General features: G+C 37.8%; 1 protein-coding gene across 1 annotated transcript in view; it reads right to left on the bottom strand.

Annotated features, from left to right (window-relative positions):
- Window positions 1-19,835, bottom strand: part of LOC135464836 (metabotropic glycine receptor-like) — a 55,391-nt gene that overhangs the window by 13,574 nt on the left and 21,982 nt on the right. The window contains exon 2 of the mRNA XM_064742404.1: window positions 2,068-2,176. Within this exon, the coding sequence (XP_064598474.1) occupies window positions 2,068-2,176 (109 nt within the window). The remainder of the gene's footprint in view (window positions 1-2,067; window positions 2,177-19,835) is intronic.

Genomic DNA, 19,835 nt, shown 5'->3' with positions numbered 1-19,835 from the left:
TGTTTCTCATCTACAGCTCATCAACAATATAACCTGATGATATTTGTTGTAGACAGCTTCAATTTTCCAAGAATAAAAATACATGGGCACTTATCAACGTCTCAAAATCACCTGAATATCCTCACTTTCGGCAAGTTTACGATCACGTTTATTTTCTACTTTCGCAAATCCATTTTTTTTTGGACACAATAAGGGTCATTAATCTTTGGCACCTTGGCGCCCCCACCGCTTTTAACGCTCCAATTTATACCATTTCAGCATTTCCATCTTCAAGACCTTAAATGTTGGCGTTTCAAGCGTGTTTATTCCCTCATCTTTTAACGACTTGACCCTTTTCAAATAAGGCCCCATCTTAAACATTTCACAACATTTTAAAAATTCCTGGAACGCTCCTGGAGCATTATCCGATATTTGATACAAAAATTTATGGTGCCAATACCTTTAGGGCTTGTCTAAGGCTCCACGTTTATGAGATGACTAAAAACTAGAAGCTCTGCTGAGTGTTTATATAAACCGTACATGCCTTATGTTTTTGTGTGTGAGCCAAGTACAGAAATGGCTACTGTAAAATTATCTTTAACCTTTTCGAACCCTAAAGCACTTTTTTGTGGAATTTATACATAAAATTATTATGAATTTACACTGAAATGATTTGTTTGTGTTACTAAAATGCAAGCTTCATAAAACTGTGCAAATTATTTCTCTACACCCAATAGCTCTTTCGGGGCCTCCGTGGCTCAGTTGGTTAGCGCGCTAGCACAGCGTAATGACCCAGGAGTCTCTCATCAATGCGGTCGCTGTGAATTCAAGTCCAGCTCATGCTGGCTTCCTCTCGGGCCGTACGTGGGAAGGTCTGCCAGCAACCTGCGGATGGTCGTGGGTTTCCCCCAGGCTGTGCTGGGTTTCCACCCACCATAATTCTGGCCGCCGTCGTATAAGTGAAATATTCTTGAGTATGGCGTAAAACACCTATCAAATAAATAAATAAATCAATAGCTCTCTCTCAGAGTGTTTCAAAATCTTGGTTGCAAAGGAGGTTGGAAATGCCCAACTTCTGTAAAAATGAAGCCAAAAATTACAAAAACTGATGCCTCCATGTTCCATATTCGTGTCGAGTCGTGTCTAACAGCTAGTTCTGTATCGAATATTTCCTGAGGCATCATGAGCGTGAGTTTCATATGCACAGACACACACACCTACTGACGTGTGCAAAACAAGATGCCCACATTGTACTCACAGGTGACATTCATTAACTCCCATTCATTAAAAAAATTGCTCTTCAACGGGTTTTCAAGTATCTGATATATCACAGGTCTTCAATTACAAACACTCATGAGGAGATTAATGGCTATTACTTTGGCAGAATATTTATCTGTCTATTTGATGCATTCATGTGCAATATGATATTTGAAGGAACATAAAAAAATTGTACTGTTATTTTAGACGTCTTCTACATAAAGTTGACACTTCCAGATGTCTACTTGTATGCTTCTGACTTTGAGTGAACAATTGAATATTCAGTTTTAGAAGGGGATTTCCCTTCGACTATCAACTCACTCAAGTCATATTTAGAAAGGCATAACGAATAATTCCCTAAGGCTCAGATTGAATCCGCATCTAGTGTGATTTTTGGTTACTGTAATGCTTATTGCATGTTTGAAAGGTGTTTTTCAAGCAAATTCTGGGGGGGATTCACTGAGTGTGGGATGATAAAATTATACTTTTTGTGATGCTCTGGAATTGGTCAATCCAACCAATGTAGTTTTGCCACAAAAAAATTAAATTTAAAATACCCATAAATCGCACTGAAATTTGCTTTTCCCTATGCAAAAAGACTTTAGGGTAATTAGGGTAGCAGTCACACACCAACTCAGAGAGCTACATACATACATCCTGGAACTTTGTGTACATCCTGGAACTTTGTGTACCTTCTGGAACTTTGTGTACATCCTGGAACTTTGTGTACATCCTGGAACTTTGTGTACAACCTGGAACTTTGTGTACAACCTGGTGTATTGGTGTATATATAAAAGAAGGTCAACAATGTAACAAGCTTCAAGTACTCACTCTGGTTGTTTCAAGTCTGCAGTGGTGTGTATTGGAGAACATGCTCTTGTCATTGGCACACTGATTTATGTCCATATTATCTAGGTTAATGTCCACAAATACAACCCCTCTGAAAAATACAAATACAAAATCACATTAATTATACCGTTCTTTATTTCAACATACACTGATCAGGTATGTTGCAAATACTATCCAACACAAATACAACCCCTCTGAAAAATACAAATACAAAATCACACTAATTATACCGTTCTTTATTCCAACATACACTGATCAGGTATGTTGCAAATACTATCCAATACAAATACAACCCCTCTGAAAAATACAAATACAAAATCACATTAATTATACTGTTCTTTATTTCAACATACACTGATCAGGTATGTTGCAAATACTATCCAACGCAAATACATTGCCTCTGAAAAATACAAATATTTATTTTTTTATTTGACTGGTCATTACACATACTGTTTTCCAACATAACTTGACTGGACATGTTACAAATACACTGTCCAAAAGCCACAATGAATTATGTTTTGGAAATATGAATATAATAATACTAATGCAATTTCGTGGAAACATTAAAAATAAACAAGGCTAATCTGTTAGGTTACAAATACACGGTCAAATACAAACAAAAACCCCTGTGACAAATACAAATGGCCATTACACACAATGAACTTCAATTGGTAGGTTAAATCACTAAAGTAAAAATTTTAATTTACAAAGCCAGAAATTTGGCTCTAATATCAAATTTCAAAGTTTAACTTAAGTCAAAGATTGCATCGTGATCCCGGGTATTCCACACAGCCGATTTCTCACTGAAGTGAAAATTTGAAATACGATCTCAAAGCTTATTTTGGGGTTTTAGAAATTAAAATTTTGTACTCCTCATCAATGTTACCTTGAAGATTAGTGTCTAGATTTAGCTACTTTAATACTTACTGTTCCTTCCGTCAGCAGTACAAAAAAACATCATTCTATGCCTTGAGTGGATTTACTTCAAATACGGGTTCACAGGAATTCTTACATGCATTTAATCAAGGCAATCATGAAAAAAATTCTTACAACTGTTTAATTTTCCTAGTTATATTATGGCCAGAATTACTCAAGCACGCCAAACAGGTATTTTTAAGAGTGGTTTTATTCCTCTTTTGTTTCCTGCGGTGTCGCTAATCATTCTATAATCTGGATCAGAGATTATAACCATGGAGGATGGATTATCATTGTAAGATTGCTTTCGCACCTACCCTGGGCAGCATTCAAAGAGATATCACTCGTTTTCACACCTTTGATGAGTAATTTTGATCAACAACCAGTAATTCAACACAGGTCAATTTTTCTTGATTAACGCAGCCAAGCAACATGATTAGCCTTGGATTGTTTTTGGTTTTAATTGTTCTTTGTAACCGGGTCAGAAACCACCAGCATTGCTATTTCTGTCAAATGGCCCTCACATTATTGTACACAGTTCACCATTTGTTAGAAGTTCATGCACTGGTCAACGGGAGAGACACAGACAACCAGATAGCGTGTATCAAAGCGACATTCATTGGAAGGCATCAGGTGTTTGTCTTTACTTTTCTTTCACTTTTACCTGCATACCTGACCTAAGATTGATCAAACTAATGATGAATGAAGTCTCACTTTGTTTTACACCCAAGAAGGCATATCAACAGAGTTTATGTACATAACTTTATCGCCTAATTTTCCCTCTATGCTGTTAAAACTGCCCACCAGGATTTCTTATCCCATCTCCTGCCAGCCCTGCAAAGATTTTGCTCTGTTTGGTGGGTATAAAACCCTTCCATCTTGTTCCATGAATCCAAGCTTTCCTGAGGGCCAAATTGTCTGGAAACTAGAAAAAACTAACTCCAGGCTTCTTTGATGACCTTTTTTTACAACCGTATGCAGAACAGCAAACCCTTTCGTGGATAAATTTGATATGCTTGATATGACTTGTGTGGCTTTTTAACACCTTACTCACATTGCTGTACTTTTTTTTCCAATATTTTTTTTACATTCAATTTAACAATATATACAGGGGTAACTAATTATGAATAAATAACCGATCTGGACACTTAATCCTTTAAGACAAATGTGTCCAAATTTCACCTTCCAGCATCAAAAACTAAGCGCCATACAGAGTTTTTAAATTTTGACTTAAATCAGAAAGGGCTTTATGAAATCGGCCCCTAATGCTTAGGGTATTAAGACATAAGCCCTTGTCATTTTGGGTTGTACAAGCCTGCTAAAAATTTTTTTAAAAATTCAATATATATGACGGCTGGGTTTATTTGACAGATGTTCACACTAAAAAAATTCACATTATTTCATTTCATTATGTTGTTGTGTTTAGTCACAGATTCTATACTTTTAACATTCTTTAACATGAGACCTAAGACCTTTACCCCAACACCAAGACATTTTTACAACAGAAAATCTGTTTTTATGGGCAAACAAAGGTCTTAAAATGTTACTTTTGATGATGAAACTCAATTTTTCCAGTAGAATATCTATATATTTATATTTAAACCTTAAAATCTGTCTACGATCAACAGAACCCTTAGAATTGAGCAAAACCTAAATATGGTTAAAATGTTAGGTTAAATACAGTATCTGTCAAGTGTTTAGATACACTATTTGTAAAATGCTTAGATACAGTATGTCAAGTGTTTAGATACAGTATGTCAAGTGTTTAGATACACTATATGTAAAATGCTTAGATACAGTATATGTCAAGTGTTTAGATACACTCTATGTAAAGTGTTTAGATACAGTATATGTAAAGAGCTTAGATACACTATATGTAAAGTGCTTAGATACAGTATATGCCAAGTGTTTAGATACACTATATATCAAGTGTTTATTAAGTGTGGTTGACAAAAGAGATAGTACACCCTAAGACTTAATGTTCATGACAGTTCGTCATGCTGGTCAGGTCTTATCGGTGCACCAATGTAGCCACAGTTATTAGCGACAGACTGCGATTCCACTAACAAAATGTGCGTCGCTCTACACCACTCGTCGTCGCTGTGATGCAGTCGGTTAGCATCACAGCCAGTTGGGTCTCTTGCAGAAAGCGGGGAATTCTATCGAATACAATATCCAGCACCTTGATCTATACATGCATGTATACACAGGAACGATAGCATTGTTACTCCGGCAGCAACTAGCTCACTCACTCGCACTGCATTCTGGGACGATCAATACAACGGTGTCTGTCAGATTTCATCCGTGCAAGAACCCTCGATCAATCCTTTGCTGACTCGCCAAATGGAACAGTCCACCTCAGCTGAGAGGGGGGACACCAGTGTTAATGTACCACTCAGCCTACTATACATGTATACGTTGGAGCCCTCAATATCTGTGTAACTATGACTAGAAAAAGTATTCTCTGAACACTGTACAATTTTACAGCCACGAATGATACAATGTATGCAATGTGCATCAACGCTGGATACATGTTTGTCCTCACCTGTGTATCCTAAATGACCTAAAAATTTCGCTCTCAAAAGTGCATTTTTAGAGGCAAATAAACGTCACAAAATATTATTTTGAAGCTGAAACTTTTCCAGTAGAATATCATTCCACGTTCCAAACAAACCTCAAAACACCTTTCTAGAATCAACAGAGCTCTAAGAATCAGGAAAAATGGGCAAGTTAGTCATGGACGAAATTTAGTGTATGCACTGAATAATGTATACAGTTATATCTCATGTAATGTATACAATGTAATCTTTGTCCATGTATTGTCACACATGTTATTATCTCTGTACATAAAACGGATACAATGTAATACATCCTTGTTCTTCTCTGCATGCATAAAGTTGTATACAATGTTCATCCTTGTATATAATCTGTACAATGCTCAAACATGTACTTGCAATATTGTATACATTTTTGTCTATGTATGTAGGAAAATTTCAAAATACTTTAAATGGCCATAAATTTCGTCCATGACTAATTTGCCAATTTTTCCTGATTCTGTGAGTTTTGCTGATTTTAAAAAAATGTTTTGAGGTATCCTTGGAACATGGGATGATATTCTACTGGAAAATTGTAAGTTTCAGCACCAAATATAGTATTTTGTGAGACTTATTTGCCTCTAAAAGTGCACTCCTGTAGGTGAAATTTCAGGTCATTTTGGGTACTCAACAATTTTTACCAGTTATGTATAACTCCAGATGCCAATTCAAAAGGTAGTTCTTTTGGTTTTGAAGGCTAAAATGTCATGCTCAGGTGGGAGCACATACAAACAGAAAACAGCAGAGTATCTCACGCTCTTCTAATATGCCAAATTGGTTGAATTTTTGGGGGGGTGACCCATGACCATCCGCAGGTTGTTGGCAGACCTTTCCACTTAAGGCCAGAGAGGAAGCCAGCATGAGCTGGACTTGAACTCACAGCAACCCTATTGGTCAGAGGTATACATGCACTGGTAAAATGTTGATTTTGTACATGTGTATATCATACAATGTACACAATATATATCCTTTTCAAAATGCATGTATTTTACAATGTATGCATGCACATCTTTGTACATATATACATATCATACAATGTATGCAATATATATCATTTTGAACATTATGTATTTTACAATGTATGCATGCACATCTTTGTACATATATACATATCATACAATGTATGCAATATATATCATTTTGAACATTATGTATTTTACAATGTATGCATGCACATCTTTGTACATATATACATATCATGCAATGTAAGCAATATTTATCATTTTGGACATTATATATTTTACAATGTATGCATGCACATCTTTGTACATATATACATATCATACAACTTATGCAATATATACCATGTTGAACATGTATGTATTTCACAATGTATCCATGTACATGTAAAAATTATACAATGTACACATGTAAATATTACACACTGTATACTAAGTATTACAAATTTCTACAATCTCATAACCATACAGACTACTTGCCTGAGCTGTATACAGTTCATGCTGGCGCCCATGAACACCATATACTAAATCATATACCTAATCAATGCATAACGTATCTGCTGCGCACTGACTATCCGTACATATAATAAAGACTGACCACAAAATCATATGCATAGATGCAGATGTAATTAATGCAATGTATGACTACTATATTAAATACATGATCTGACTAGCCAACAGGGTTTTCATTTAGAATTAGAGAAGGAGGTCAGAGTTCAAAAGTAAGCGGTTGGATTGAAAGTAATTATGCCACAACTACTAATGATTTAAACAAGAATATTCAAAGTAGGCAGCTAGTGGGATGGCAGTAGACAGCTGTCTGCAGCCTGCTACTTGCCCTTTTTGAAAACCTTGGCCTAATGATTTAGAGCCACAGATGATGTATGTTGATAATACAACTTCTAACAGAGGTTCCTTCCCAAAACGCTGGGTATTTTTCCTATCCTCAATAATACTGAAACTTCGTAGCCTTCCCTACCTAACCATGTCACAATCAGGAACAGGGGTCATTGAACCAAATGGGCGTATGCCCAAGAAGTACAGACTGGATGACACAGTCACTGATACATGCTCCAACGGCCTGGCGATATTTCTTTTCATTCATGTCATTGGTAGATGATATTTATTTCTTCAGTGTATCGATGGATTATCATTTTTTTTCTTTCACTAATGCATTATATTACCTTTTTGATTTGATTGTCAGACTGTAGTACTTTGATTTGATTGAAGGGTGATACTTCTTTTTTATTTGGTTTATGCGTTGATTGTATTTCTTGTCTTGCGGCTTCTGTGGCTCAGTTGGTTAGTGTGCTAGCGCAGCGTAATGACCCGGAAGCCTCTCACCAATGCGTTCATGCTGGCTTCCTCTCCGGCCGTAAGTGGGAAGGTCTGCAGCAACCTGCTGATGGTCATGGGTCCCCCCGGGCTATGCCCGGTTTCCTCCCACCATAATGTTGGCAGCTATCGTACTAGTGAAATATTCTTGAGTATGGCGTAAAACACCCATCAAATAAATAAATAAATAAAGTTTCTTGTCTTAATTTTATTGACAGAGGAGGATCTTCATTTCTTTTGTTTGACTGGTGGATTGTTTCTATATTTCCTTAAACTGACTGAATGCTCCAATATCCATTTTCATCCATCTCATTCATGCATTATACTTCCTTTATTTTACTGATGGATGGTATTTCTGTTATTTAATGGGTGGGTGATATTTATTTCTGTTATACCATAGGTTTATGGTCAAACATTTCAGGAGTCTGAGCAATATTAGTGGACTTGGGGACCTACTTATCAAGAAAACCATCAGAGATACCCTCAAGAAACCTTCAGATCTTTAGCTACTGATTACATGTACTACAGCCAGAGAACCTAGTCACCAAGGAAACGATGAGAGATAGCTTCAAGAAACCTCCAGATCTAGCTACCAATTACATGCATTACAGCCAGAGAACCTAGTCACCAAGAAAACCATAAGAGATACCTTCAAGAAACCTCCAGATCTAGCTGTCAATTACACCTATCACAGCCAGAGAACCTAGTCACCAAGAAAACCATAAGAGATACCTTCAAGAAACCTCCAGATCTAGCTGTCAATTTCACATATTACAGCCAGAGAACCTAGTCACCAAGGAAACCATAAGAGATAGCTTCAAGAAACCTCCAGATCTAGCTGTCAATTACACCTATCACAGCCAGAGAACCTAGTCACCAAGAAAACCATAAGAGATACCTTCAAGAAACCTCCAGATCTAGCTGTCAATTACACATATTACAGCCAGAGAACCTAGTCACCAAGGAAACCACGAGAGATAGCTTCAAGAAACCTCCAGATCTAGCTACCAATTACATGCATTACAGCCAGAGAACCTAGTCACCAAGAAAACCATGACAGATACCTTCAAGAAACCTCCAGATCTAGCTACCAATTACATGCATTACAGCAAGAGAACCTAGTCACCAAGGAAACCACGAGAGATAGCTTCAAGAAACCTCCAGATCTAGCTACCAATTACATGCATTACAGCCAGAGAATCTAGTCACCAAGGAAACCATGAAAGATACCTTCAAGAAACCTCCAGATCTAGCTGTCAATTACACCTATCACAGCCAGAGAACCTAGTCACCAAGAAAACCATAAGGGATACCTTCAAGAAACGTCCAGATCTAGCTGTCAATTACACATATCACAGCCAGAGAACCTAGTCACCAAGAAAACCATGACAGATACCTTCAAGAAACCTCCAGATCCAGCTGTCAATTACACATATTACAGCCAGAGAACCTAGTCACCAAGAAAACCATAAGAGATAGCTTCAAGAAACCTCCAGATCTAGCTGTCAATTACACATATTACAGCCAGAGAACCTAGTCACCAAGAAAACCATGAAAGATACCTTCAAGAAACCTCCAGATCTAGCTACCAATTACATGCATTACAGCCAGAGAATCTAGTCACCAAGGAAACCATGAAAGATACCTTCAAGAAACCTCCAGATCTAGCTGTCAATTACACATATTACAGCCAGAGAACCTAGTCACCAAGAAAACCATAAGAGATACCTTCAAGAAACCTCCAGATCTAGCTGTCAATTACACATATTACAGCCAGAGAACCTAGTCACCAAGAAAACCATAAGAGATACCTTCAAGAAACCTCCAGATCTAGCTGTCAATTACACATATCACAGCCAGAGAACCTAGTCACCAAGAAAACCATAAGAGATACCTTCAAGAAACCTCCAGATCTGGCTGTCAATTACACATATTACAGCCAGAGAACCTAGTCACCAAGAAAACCATAAGAGATACCTTCAAGAAACCTCCAGATCTAGCTGTCAATTACACATATCACAGCCAGAGAACCTAGTCACCAAGAAAACCATAAGAGATACCTTCAAGAAACCTCCAGATCTAGCTGTCAATTACACATATTACAGCCAGAGAACCTAGTCACCAAGAAAACCACAAGAGATACCTTCAAGAAACCTCCAGATCTAGCTGTCAATTACACCTATCACAGCCAGAGAACCTAGTCACCAAGAAAACCATAAGAGATACCTTCAAGAAACCTCCAGATCTAGCTGTCAATTTCACATATTACAGCCAGAGAACCTAGTCACCAAGGAAACCACGAGAGATAGCTTCAAGAAACCTCCAGATCTAGCTGTCAATTACACCTATCACAGCCAGAGAACCTAGTCACCAAGAAAACCATAAGAGATACCTTCAAGAAACCTCCAGATCTAGCTGTCAATTACACATATTACAGCCAGAGAACCTAGTCACCAAGGAAACCACGAGAGATAGCTTCAAGAAACCTCCAGATCTAGCTACCAATTACATGCATTACAGCCAGAGAACCTAGTCACCAAGAAAACCATGACAGATACCTTCAAGAAACCTCCAGATCTAGCTACCAATTACATGCATTACAGCAAGAGAACCTAGTCACCAAGGAAACCACGAGAGATAGCTTCAAGAAACCTCCAGATCTAGCTACCAATTACATGCATTACAGCCAGAGAATCTAGTCACCAAGGAAACCATGAAAGATACCTTCAAGAAACCTCCAGATCTAGCTGTCAATTACACCTATCACAGCCAGAGAACCTAGTCACCAAGAAAACCATAAGGGATACCTTCAAGAAACGTCCAGATCTAGCTGTCAATTACACATTTCACAGCCAGAGAACCTAGTCACCAAGAAAACCATGACAGATACCTTCAAGAAACCTTCAGATCCAGCTGTCAATTACACATATTACAGCCAGAGAACCTAGTCACCAAGAAAACCATAAGAGATAGCTTCAAGAAACCTCCAGATCTAGCTGTCAATTACACATATTACAGCCAGAGAACCTAGTCACCAAGAAAACCATGAAAGATACCTTCAAGAAACCTCCAGATCTAGCTACCAATTACATGCATTACAGCCAGAGAATCTAGTCACCAAGGAAACCATAAGAGATACCTTCAAGAAACCTCCAGATCTAGCTGTCAATTACACATATTACAGCCAGAGAACCTAGTCACAAAGAAAACCATAAGAGATACCTTCAAGAAACCTCCAGATCTAGCTGTCAATTACACATATTACAGCCAGAGAACCTAGTCACCAAGAAAACCATAAGAGATACCTTCAAGAAACCTCCAGATCTAGCTGTCAATTACACATATCACAGCCAGAGAACCTAGTCACCAAGAAAACCATAAGAGATACCTTCAAGAAACCTCCAGATCTAGCTGTCAATTACACATATTACAGCCAGAGAACCTAGTCACCAAGAAAACCATAAGAGATACCTTCAAGAAACCTCCAGATCTAGCTGTCAATTACACATATCACAGCCAGAGAACCTAGTCACCAAGAAAACCATAAGAGATACCTTCAAGAAACCTCCAGATCTAGCTGTCAATTACACATATTACAGCCAGAGAACCTAGTCACCAAGAAAACCACAAGAGATAGCTTCAAGAAACCTCCAGATCTAGCTGTCAATTACACATATTACAGCCAGAGAACCTAGTCACCAAGAAAACCACAAGAGATAGCTTCAAGAAACCTCCAGATCTGGCTGTCAATTCCACGTATTACAGCCAGAGAACCTAGTCACCAAGGAAACCATAAGAGATACCTTCAAGAAACCTCCAGATCTAGCTGTCAATTACACATATTACAGCCAGAGAACCTAGTCACCAAGAAAACCACAAGAGATAGCTTCAAGAAACCTCCAGATCTGGCTGTCAATTCCACGCATTACAGCCAGAGAACCTAGTCACCAAGAAAACCATAAGAGATACCTTCAAGAAACCTCCAGATCTAGCTGTCAATTACACATATCACAGCCAGAGAACCTAGTCACCAAGAAAACCATAAGAGATAGCTTCAAGAAACCTCCAGATCTAGCTGTCAATTACACATATTACAGCCAGAGAACCTAGTCACCAAGAAAACCACAAGAGATAGCTTCAAGAAACCTCCAGATCTGGCTGTCAATTCCACGCATTACAGCCAGAGAACCTAGTCACCAAGAAAACCATAAGAGATACCTTCAAGAAACCTCCAGATCTAGCTGTCAATTACACATATCACAGCCAGAGAACCTAGTCACCAAGAAAACCACGAGAGATAGCTTCAAGAAACCTCCAGATCTAGCTGTCAATTCCACGTATTACAGCCAGAGAACCTAGTCACCAAGGAAACCACGAGAGATACATAAGTCAGAAACCGCTTCGTGAAATCGGCCCCAGAATTCTTATTTAAATAACCACCTGCAGGATTATCAGTAAAAATACAGTTAAATCACAGATTGTAACAAACATAATTCCGACAGATTGACAATGTCACTGCTTTATCGTAATTGCCCTAATCACAATTTATACCATCTCGTGATGAAGTCATGCACGATTCCTACCACACCCTATATATTAGCAGCAATGTCAATCTACACAGAGATACCAATGCATTGTCTCTATATAAACTTTGTAGCCGGAAAATTGGCCACCATGAATACGTCTAAATATGTTTACTTTTTGGTTTTAATGTTAAGTTAAGTGTGTAATGGAGAGTTCCCCCACCAATCTACCCCCCCCCCCCCCACCCCACCCTCCTCCGCCAGTATTATTCATACCATTAAGGATGGAAGATCCTGTGGCTAAAACTCTCCTACATGTATATAATGACTATAATGAAGCCAGCTGATATTCACCAAGTTGACAATTAGAGTCACCTTTCACATGTAAGCAAAACAGAAATTGCTGCATGCATGCTGACCTAATTCAAAATCGGGTCAACTTTCATTTCAGCAGTTGTGGCATTCGTACACCATGCAAAGACACAAACCTTTTGAAGTGATTTCAAGCTGGTCGTAGAAATGAGTCTGCTCTATAATTATCAACCAAGTCCAGAATAAACTACCCTAATTCTTCTAAAAATTGGGACAGATATCAGTAGTGTTTAATGCAGAATATTAGATTTCTTTACCAGTTTTTTGGAAAAGTAAAGATATGAATATGTTGCTCATTTGATGGTCTAACCGTGTGAGAAGAAAGAAAACTCAATATTCCCGCTAGAACTATATGTATATTGGCTAAAATGAGAAGACCAGGTGTCCCAAATTTAAAAGGAACAGGGTAGAATCTGGATGTCCGAAATACCATCCCCCAACATTGCCTAAAATAAAACAAAGAAAACCTTTACTGTAACCAAACATGTTACTTAGTTTGGCCTCATACAGATTTTTTCATGGACCATTTGTGGTGTGCAATGACTGAACTATTGGTACATTGAGATTGATCGGAGAAATGTCACAATAAATGTCGCAATCAGAAGGGTTTTTCTAGCAAATTTCTTTCTAGAAACTCAATTTGAACAATCAGAAAATTGATAAAATTTTTTTATCAATGTATCAACTCCATTTTTCTCCCCATGTATATCTCAATATTCAATCTGTTTTAATCTTTTTTCATTAAACTCCTCATAACTAATTTACACCATGTCTGAAATCAAAGACGTGTGGTTACCCTTACGCAGGAAGTGAACACCTCAGGGTAAGGTACAGATGAGGTGTATGTGGGGTGCCTCATATGCCTCATGTACACCCCAGTGTGAGGTATAGATGAGGTGTATATTATCTGAGGTGTATTATACCTCAATTACACCACTACCATATACCTATACTTCAGATGTGCCTCAGGAACTTAGAAAAAATCAACAATTAGAAAATGTACCTCAGGTACACCTTAGAAACTTTGAAAGTTAAAAAAATAATGAATGATGTACCTAAGGTACACCTTAGAAACTTTGAGGGTTTTTGACCAATTTTTGAACATGAGATAATGTACCTTAAATACAACTCAGGAACCTTGCAAAAAATCAAAACTTTACAGAAGGTACCTTAGGTACAACTTTAAAACTTTGAGGGTTTTTGATTATAATTTAGTGGTCATGTACCTCAGGTACACCTCAAGACACTTTTTTAAAAGTTTTAATACAAAAGACCAGATTTACATTTTACTTCAGACAAAATGGTGATTACAAATATTTTTGTGCACAAGAAAAATGTTTACTAAATAAATATGAGCCTTTGTCTCACTCTATAATGACTTGCCATGCAGTGTTCAAATATTGACCAATCACAGTGCATAGATATATTTGCCCCTGATTATTCCAAGATGGCTGCATTAAACAAGGTGCATATACATGTATATTCCAGGCTGTGGGAAAACAGCCCAGTTATGCACAGATTGATACTTCCTAGGACAGAATTTGTAACATGTTTGGGTACATGAACAGTTCTAAGAAAGGACACAGAAGGAGTAGTCTTAAATTTTGATCTGGCAGCGAGACAACCTCATTTAAATGTATATCACTATAGTTGTTGTATGGCAGCCAAGATTTACAGATACTGAAACAAAGAACAGCATGCACTTCCAATCTTACTTACATTTATCTACGATCTATACAGCCAATATTTAAGTGTTTTGAGCTTGTTTTCTATCAAAATACAAGTGAAAACAGTATACACCCATACCTCAGTTGTACCTCAGAGACACCTCAGGCATATTTTGACCTAACATTTACAGCTGTACTTTGAGGTACTAATCTGCACAATTGGTAGTACCTCAGACACACCTCAGTTAAGATATGCTACACCCCAGTGGTACACCTCAGATGTACCTAAAGTATACCTCTAGTACACCTTATAAGGGTAAGGGCATAGATATTTTTAAGGTTGACTTGATTGTTAGGTAACAAATTCTGTCATCTCAGCTGTTGATATTTAATGCTAATTGTTGTGATAATGATGCAAGGCGATTGGATATTCAAAATCTATATTTAATATTATTTTCCAAGAGGAAGGCAAATTTTACAGGCCAATGTACAGTAGTATTACCTTTGTACATGTGATTGTATACATGCATATAAATCTGAAAAGTCCATAAGTGTGGAGTTATACTGACTCTAATATATTTCTAGTGATTTTGAGTGACTCAGTGATTTATAAAGAACAGTAAACAGGTGGGAAAGTACGGTTGTGATCACATGCATTGCTACTTTGGTCATAAACAAAGGCCATGTTTTGTGCAAGTTCATCTATCAAGTAACATTTTGTGTGGACCAATGGTCTAGTATCCCTTTGAAATCTTACATTTGTGAACGATTTTGCTAACGAAACAGCTATGTTGTTGTAACTGTTGAATGAAGCAGTACCGATATTGCTAATGAGCATTGCAAAGAGTTAGTGAACCCAAGTACTTTTCACAAAATACTTCATACAATTCTTGAAACCCTAAATTATGTCTAACGAACAAAGGCCTAGGAAAGTGGTATAATCGATGTAAATAAAGACGATCCGCATGAATTGTCAATCTGAAGTGAATATTTAACATAATTTTATAAACTATCGTTTGGTTGGTTGGCTGGTCATGCATATTCATGTTCCACACCTCTCTCACATGGACGTACTGTGCATTGAATGGACCCTCTAGCGAGCAATCATTTATCTATGAGTGGTTTCGTTTGTCGGTTAGGGAAAACAGAGACTGACGAAAGTGTCCCATCCAAGGGAGGTGCCAGGGGAAAACCCAAATCACAGCCATGTGAGCGTGCAACCTTTGACCAGTACTGGTGATGTGCCTGTGATTGCAGTGAGAGATGAAGCGAAGTCGGCACTAATCCGTTAGCAATGAAACACACGTTTGAAAGAAGAACAACCCTAAAGTCGGAAAAATACTCTCTTTATTTCATGACAATTCACCATAAACTTTGTCTAAAACTCGATTTTCCGATACTTCTCGGAAAGAGGTTAGAAGTTGCCAGACAAACCCCTGAATCAGAAGAGAACACGGTGTACATGAAAATCCATTATTGCACGAAAGTACCTGAACAGGAATACTTATGAAAATAATTATCTGGTTGAAGTTAAACTTAAGCATTCACAAGTTTTGATTTAGGGAAGATGGATGCATGCATGCAAATATACATAACTGTAGATACCTGCAGGTAGCTGGTAACCATGCACCTTCTTGATAAATCCTTTGAAATGATTTTAGAAATTTTTACTTACAGTGTGCTGAATCACACCATGTTGTATGCAAGAGGTAAATTTTGTTGTATTACCTGTTGCTTGGAAATCACCTTTCTGGGACAGGTGAACAATAATTCATTACCCGTCTGTAACAGATTTTCTAAAATTTCTAAGCATCATAAACATGCAATAATCACTTATTTTACATTGGCTGCTCAGAGCGATGAACAAAATCACTGTTTATACGAACATAGCTCTAGCAGCTAACGGCTGATGATCATAGTTACAACTCCTTTTGTTTCCTGGTGAACCAACATCCAAATTTCCGAACGTGTTGACGTGTTATTTCACCGAATTTTTCAAACAATAACCACCTTTGTGTACATGTACAAACTGTTATACAGGCAGGTGATTAACTGGTGACAAATCAATTGAAATTATATGCGATTTACTGTTAGATATCATCACTGATTTTTATGATCACGGCTCATGAAAATGAACAGATTGTCATCACCCAAAAAGCCCTAGCAAATTGCCACTGATTCTCAACCCACCTTTCCAAATTCCCTAACAAGATAAATAGGTACATGTAATATTCATTGATTATGGAATTGTGCATATGATCTGGGCCGCGCTTGCACACAGAGATTGTAGCTACAACAGACCCTACAACTGAGTTCACGATTGTAAAAATACATTGCACTGCTTGCACAAAGGAATTGTAAGGCAACTGTAATTTTCTGAAGTTACAATCGCCATCGGAGAACAAATTTGACTTGAACATAAAGGTGCCCTGTGTAAATGGACAATGTACCGGTCAATAACTTTTCTTGTCTTCATTTTCAACGTCGTACATAAGTCTATGAGTTGTACATCGTAATGATTCAGTAACTAACAACAACAACAACATCTGAACAAAAGTTTGTAACATCATACAAAGACAATTACACTGCACATCTTTTCAAACCGAGTCGAAAAGTACGAACTAGTAGTCTACCTAAGGCAAGTATTTGCACTGAACGTTAGTTTTGGAGCGACTGTAGATATTTACAACAGGGTCGACCTGACTGTAATTTCTGATTGCAAGTTACAACTATCATAGCCCACAACCCCTTTGTGAAAAGAGGTTGAGATCAAGATCTCAGTGATTTGCAATTAACCGAGGTTTGCAGTCCCTTTGTGCAAAAACGGGATCAATATCAAAATCAATATTTATACACACACACACACACATGTAGAATATGACAAAACTGTCAAAATTACAACTCCCATTGCATCACAGAGCCAAGCCAATCATCCAAATTTCCTGATATCCAATATATGTCATTTATTTATTATGACTGCTCATGGGAGAGTGACCAAAACACTGTAACAACTGGTGACAACTGGTTAACAAAATTACCTGTATGGTTAACTATAGCACAGTATTATTTTATTCTAACTGTTCATGTAAATGGTTAAATGGTAGCAAATAGCACACTCCTTTATAGCCCCAATGGATTAAGCAGAATAAGGTAAAAACAAATGCAGTGATGTTAGTATATTACATATACATATTACACATACATATACATTGCAGTTTAGTGTATTAAAGTCACTGGCCCACAGTTATACATATGACAAATACAGTATATACGCCTCCTTCTCGTTCAGTTTTCACGCATTTTTTTTTGTCGACTGTCGCTGTCAATAATGACAAGGAGGCATCAATCAATAGCGAGCCGCCACGGAGTGAGGCGAGTTACGCAGTACGACAGATATGGCAGTGGTGGCAGCGGTGGCAGCAGCAGGCGTGATGGCCCGAAGCACACATCGTGCTCAGCTCTAGCTAAGGCGAGTCTGCCCAGGTTGTGGGGTGATCTACCAGTACACATCTCCTGGTTAACCCGCCTATTGATTTTACCCCCTCACATTCCACCTAACCACCAGTGGCACAAGTAGCAGCATAATCTTGGACGAAAAATCCCTGCTTCAAGAAAGCCTTCCGACTGAACGACGAGGTACGGGGCTACATGTGGCCGGGAATAACACACAACAGAGAGGAAACAAGGTGATTGTTTGGGGAATTCTAAAATTGTGGCTTCCATCTGAACATGAGGGTTAAGTGACTTCAGTTTTCCTGCGAGTCAGAGATACGAGTGACTGTCCTATGCAACAATTAATGACGCACTTACACACCACAAAGGAAACAGGGTGACTGTTTTGGTAAATCTGAAACTGTGGCTTTGAATATGAGGGTAACAGATTTCAGTTTTCAAGCAAAACAAAAAAAAGATCAGAAATATGAGTGGTTATTCTATACAGGAAATTACAACACACGGACCCAGCCTCTTGAAACCCGTATCACAAAAAACTACGATGTGCTATCAGTTGTCATCGACTGAACAACCATGGAGATATATGTAGGAGGAACAACAATACGCTCAGTCAGCCCAGCGAGCCAGTGAGACATACCCGCAGTGTCTTTCTACTCTAAATGAACCCTCCCGCAGTCAGGCAGCCTTTGATGTCTAATGTATGATACCGTGCCTCACAAGGTGTCCTGGCTTAGGGTGAACTGCTTCGAAAAGGGATCCCATCATGCGCACTTACCTTGAGTAAAAAGCGTCAAACTGCAAATTCTGTGCACCACAAAGATGTAGTAAGGTCATACTTGTGCGTCTAAGTGGACATTTAAATCACATTTACAGGACTACTGTATTGGAAGATATAGTATGTAAAGGACAGGGATATTTATTGAGCTATCGGGAACATTTATGCTGGTCGCCATAGGTGCACATGCACAGTCCCCGCTGATTTTAAAAATGTAACCTACCGAAGAAAATTACTGGCTGTGAATACACGCCTCTGCTGAATGTTTATTAGCTTCCTGCTAATGTTTGTCTTATATAATTTGTAACCAATGCCTGTGGAGACATTTGCAGTGGCAACATTATAAGGTAAGTGTACTATCGTGAGAGGGTTCAATAAACTTTGGTGCACTGAAATGGAATATGGGCAAATCCAACATTGAACAGGAATGTCGTCCTTGTTTACACCTCCAAAGTTATTATTATTACTATAATTATATATATATATATATATATATATATATATATATATATATATATATATAGGCCCCTATATATATATATATATATATATATATATTGGTGGCATGTTGTGTTATGATTATTTCAAAATGGTTCTTTATAGTGAAATGAAATGAACAGAAATTCAAATTAACTGCATGAAGCTGAGTTCTCTCTGCACAAGTTACTGCATTGGCCGATGGGCCTATATTTTTTGTAAAGAATTTCCAGGTGAAATGGTCCAAGGACAAAAATATGTACTCCAAATTATCGTTAATGATACCAAGAAAAATGGGGAAAAAACTGCCATAATTCTGTCGAAATTGAAAACCAAACACACGAAAATTCAAACGTGTTTTGTATGTCATGGTGAAACAATGCATCACATTTCAATTCACTCCGATGAAGCACTGTGAAAAAAAAAATGTCCGGGAACTTATGTCCATTACCAAAAGAAATCGATGAAAATGTCTTTATATTAGAACTGTTTGGTAAATATACTTAAAAATACTTTCTATAGTTTGGACAAAAGCGAAGTACCTCTTGCACTGACGATAGGCATGTACATAAGTGTGCATACATGTACTCTCTTCATTTGCTAGGAAAAGGATGTTACACTGTAACAGATCAGAAATTGTTGTCTTTAAAAGGAATATCACCCAAACATGTGTGGTCATT

Source organism: Liolophura sinensis, chromosome 4 (assembly GCF_032854445.1).
Source record: "Liolophura sinensis isolate JHLJ2023 chromosome 4, CUHK_Ljap_v2, whole genome shotgun sequence".
In the NCBI taxonomy this organism is placed as follows: domain Eukaryota; kingdom Metazoa; phylum Mollusca; class Polyplacophora; order Chitonida; family Chitonidae; genus Liolophura; species Liolophura sinensis.
The sequence above is the reverse complement of the archived record's forward strand: the minus strand, read 5'-3'. Positions and strand labels throughout refer to the sequence as shown.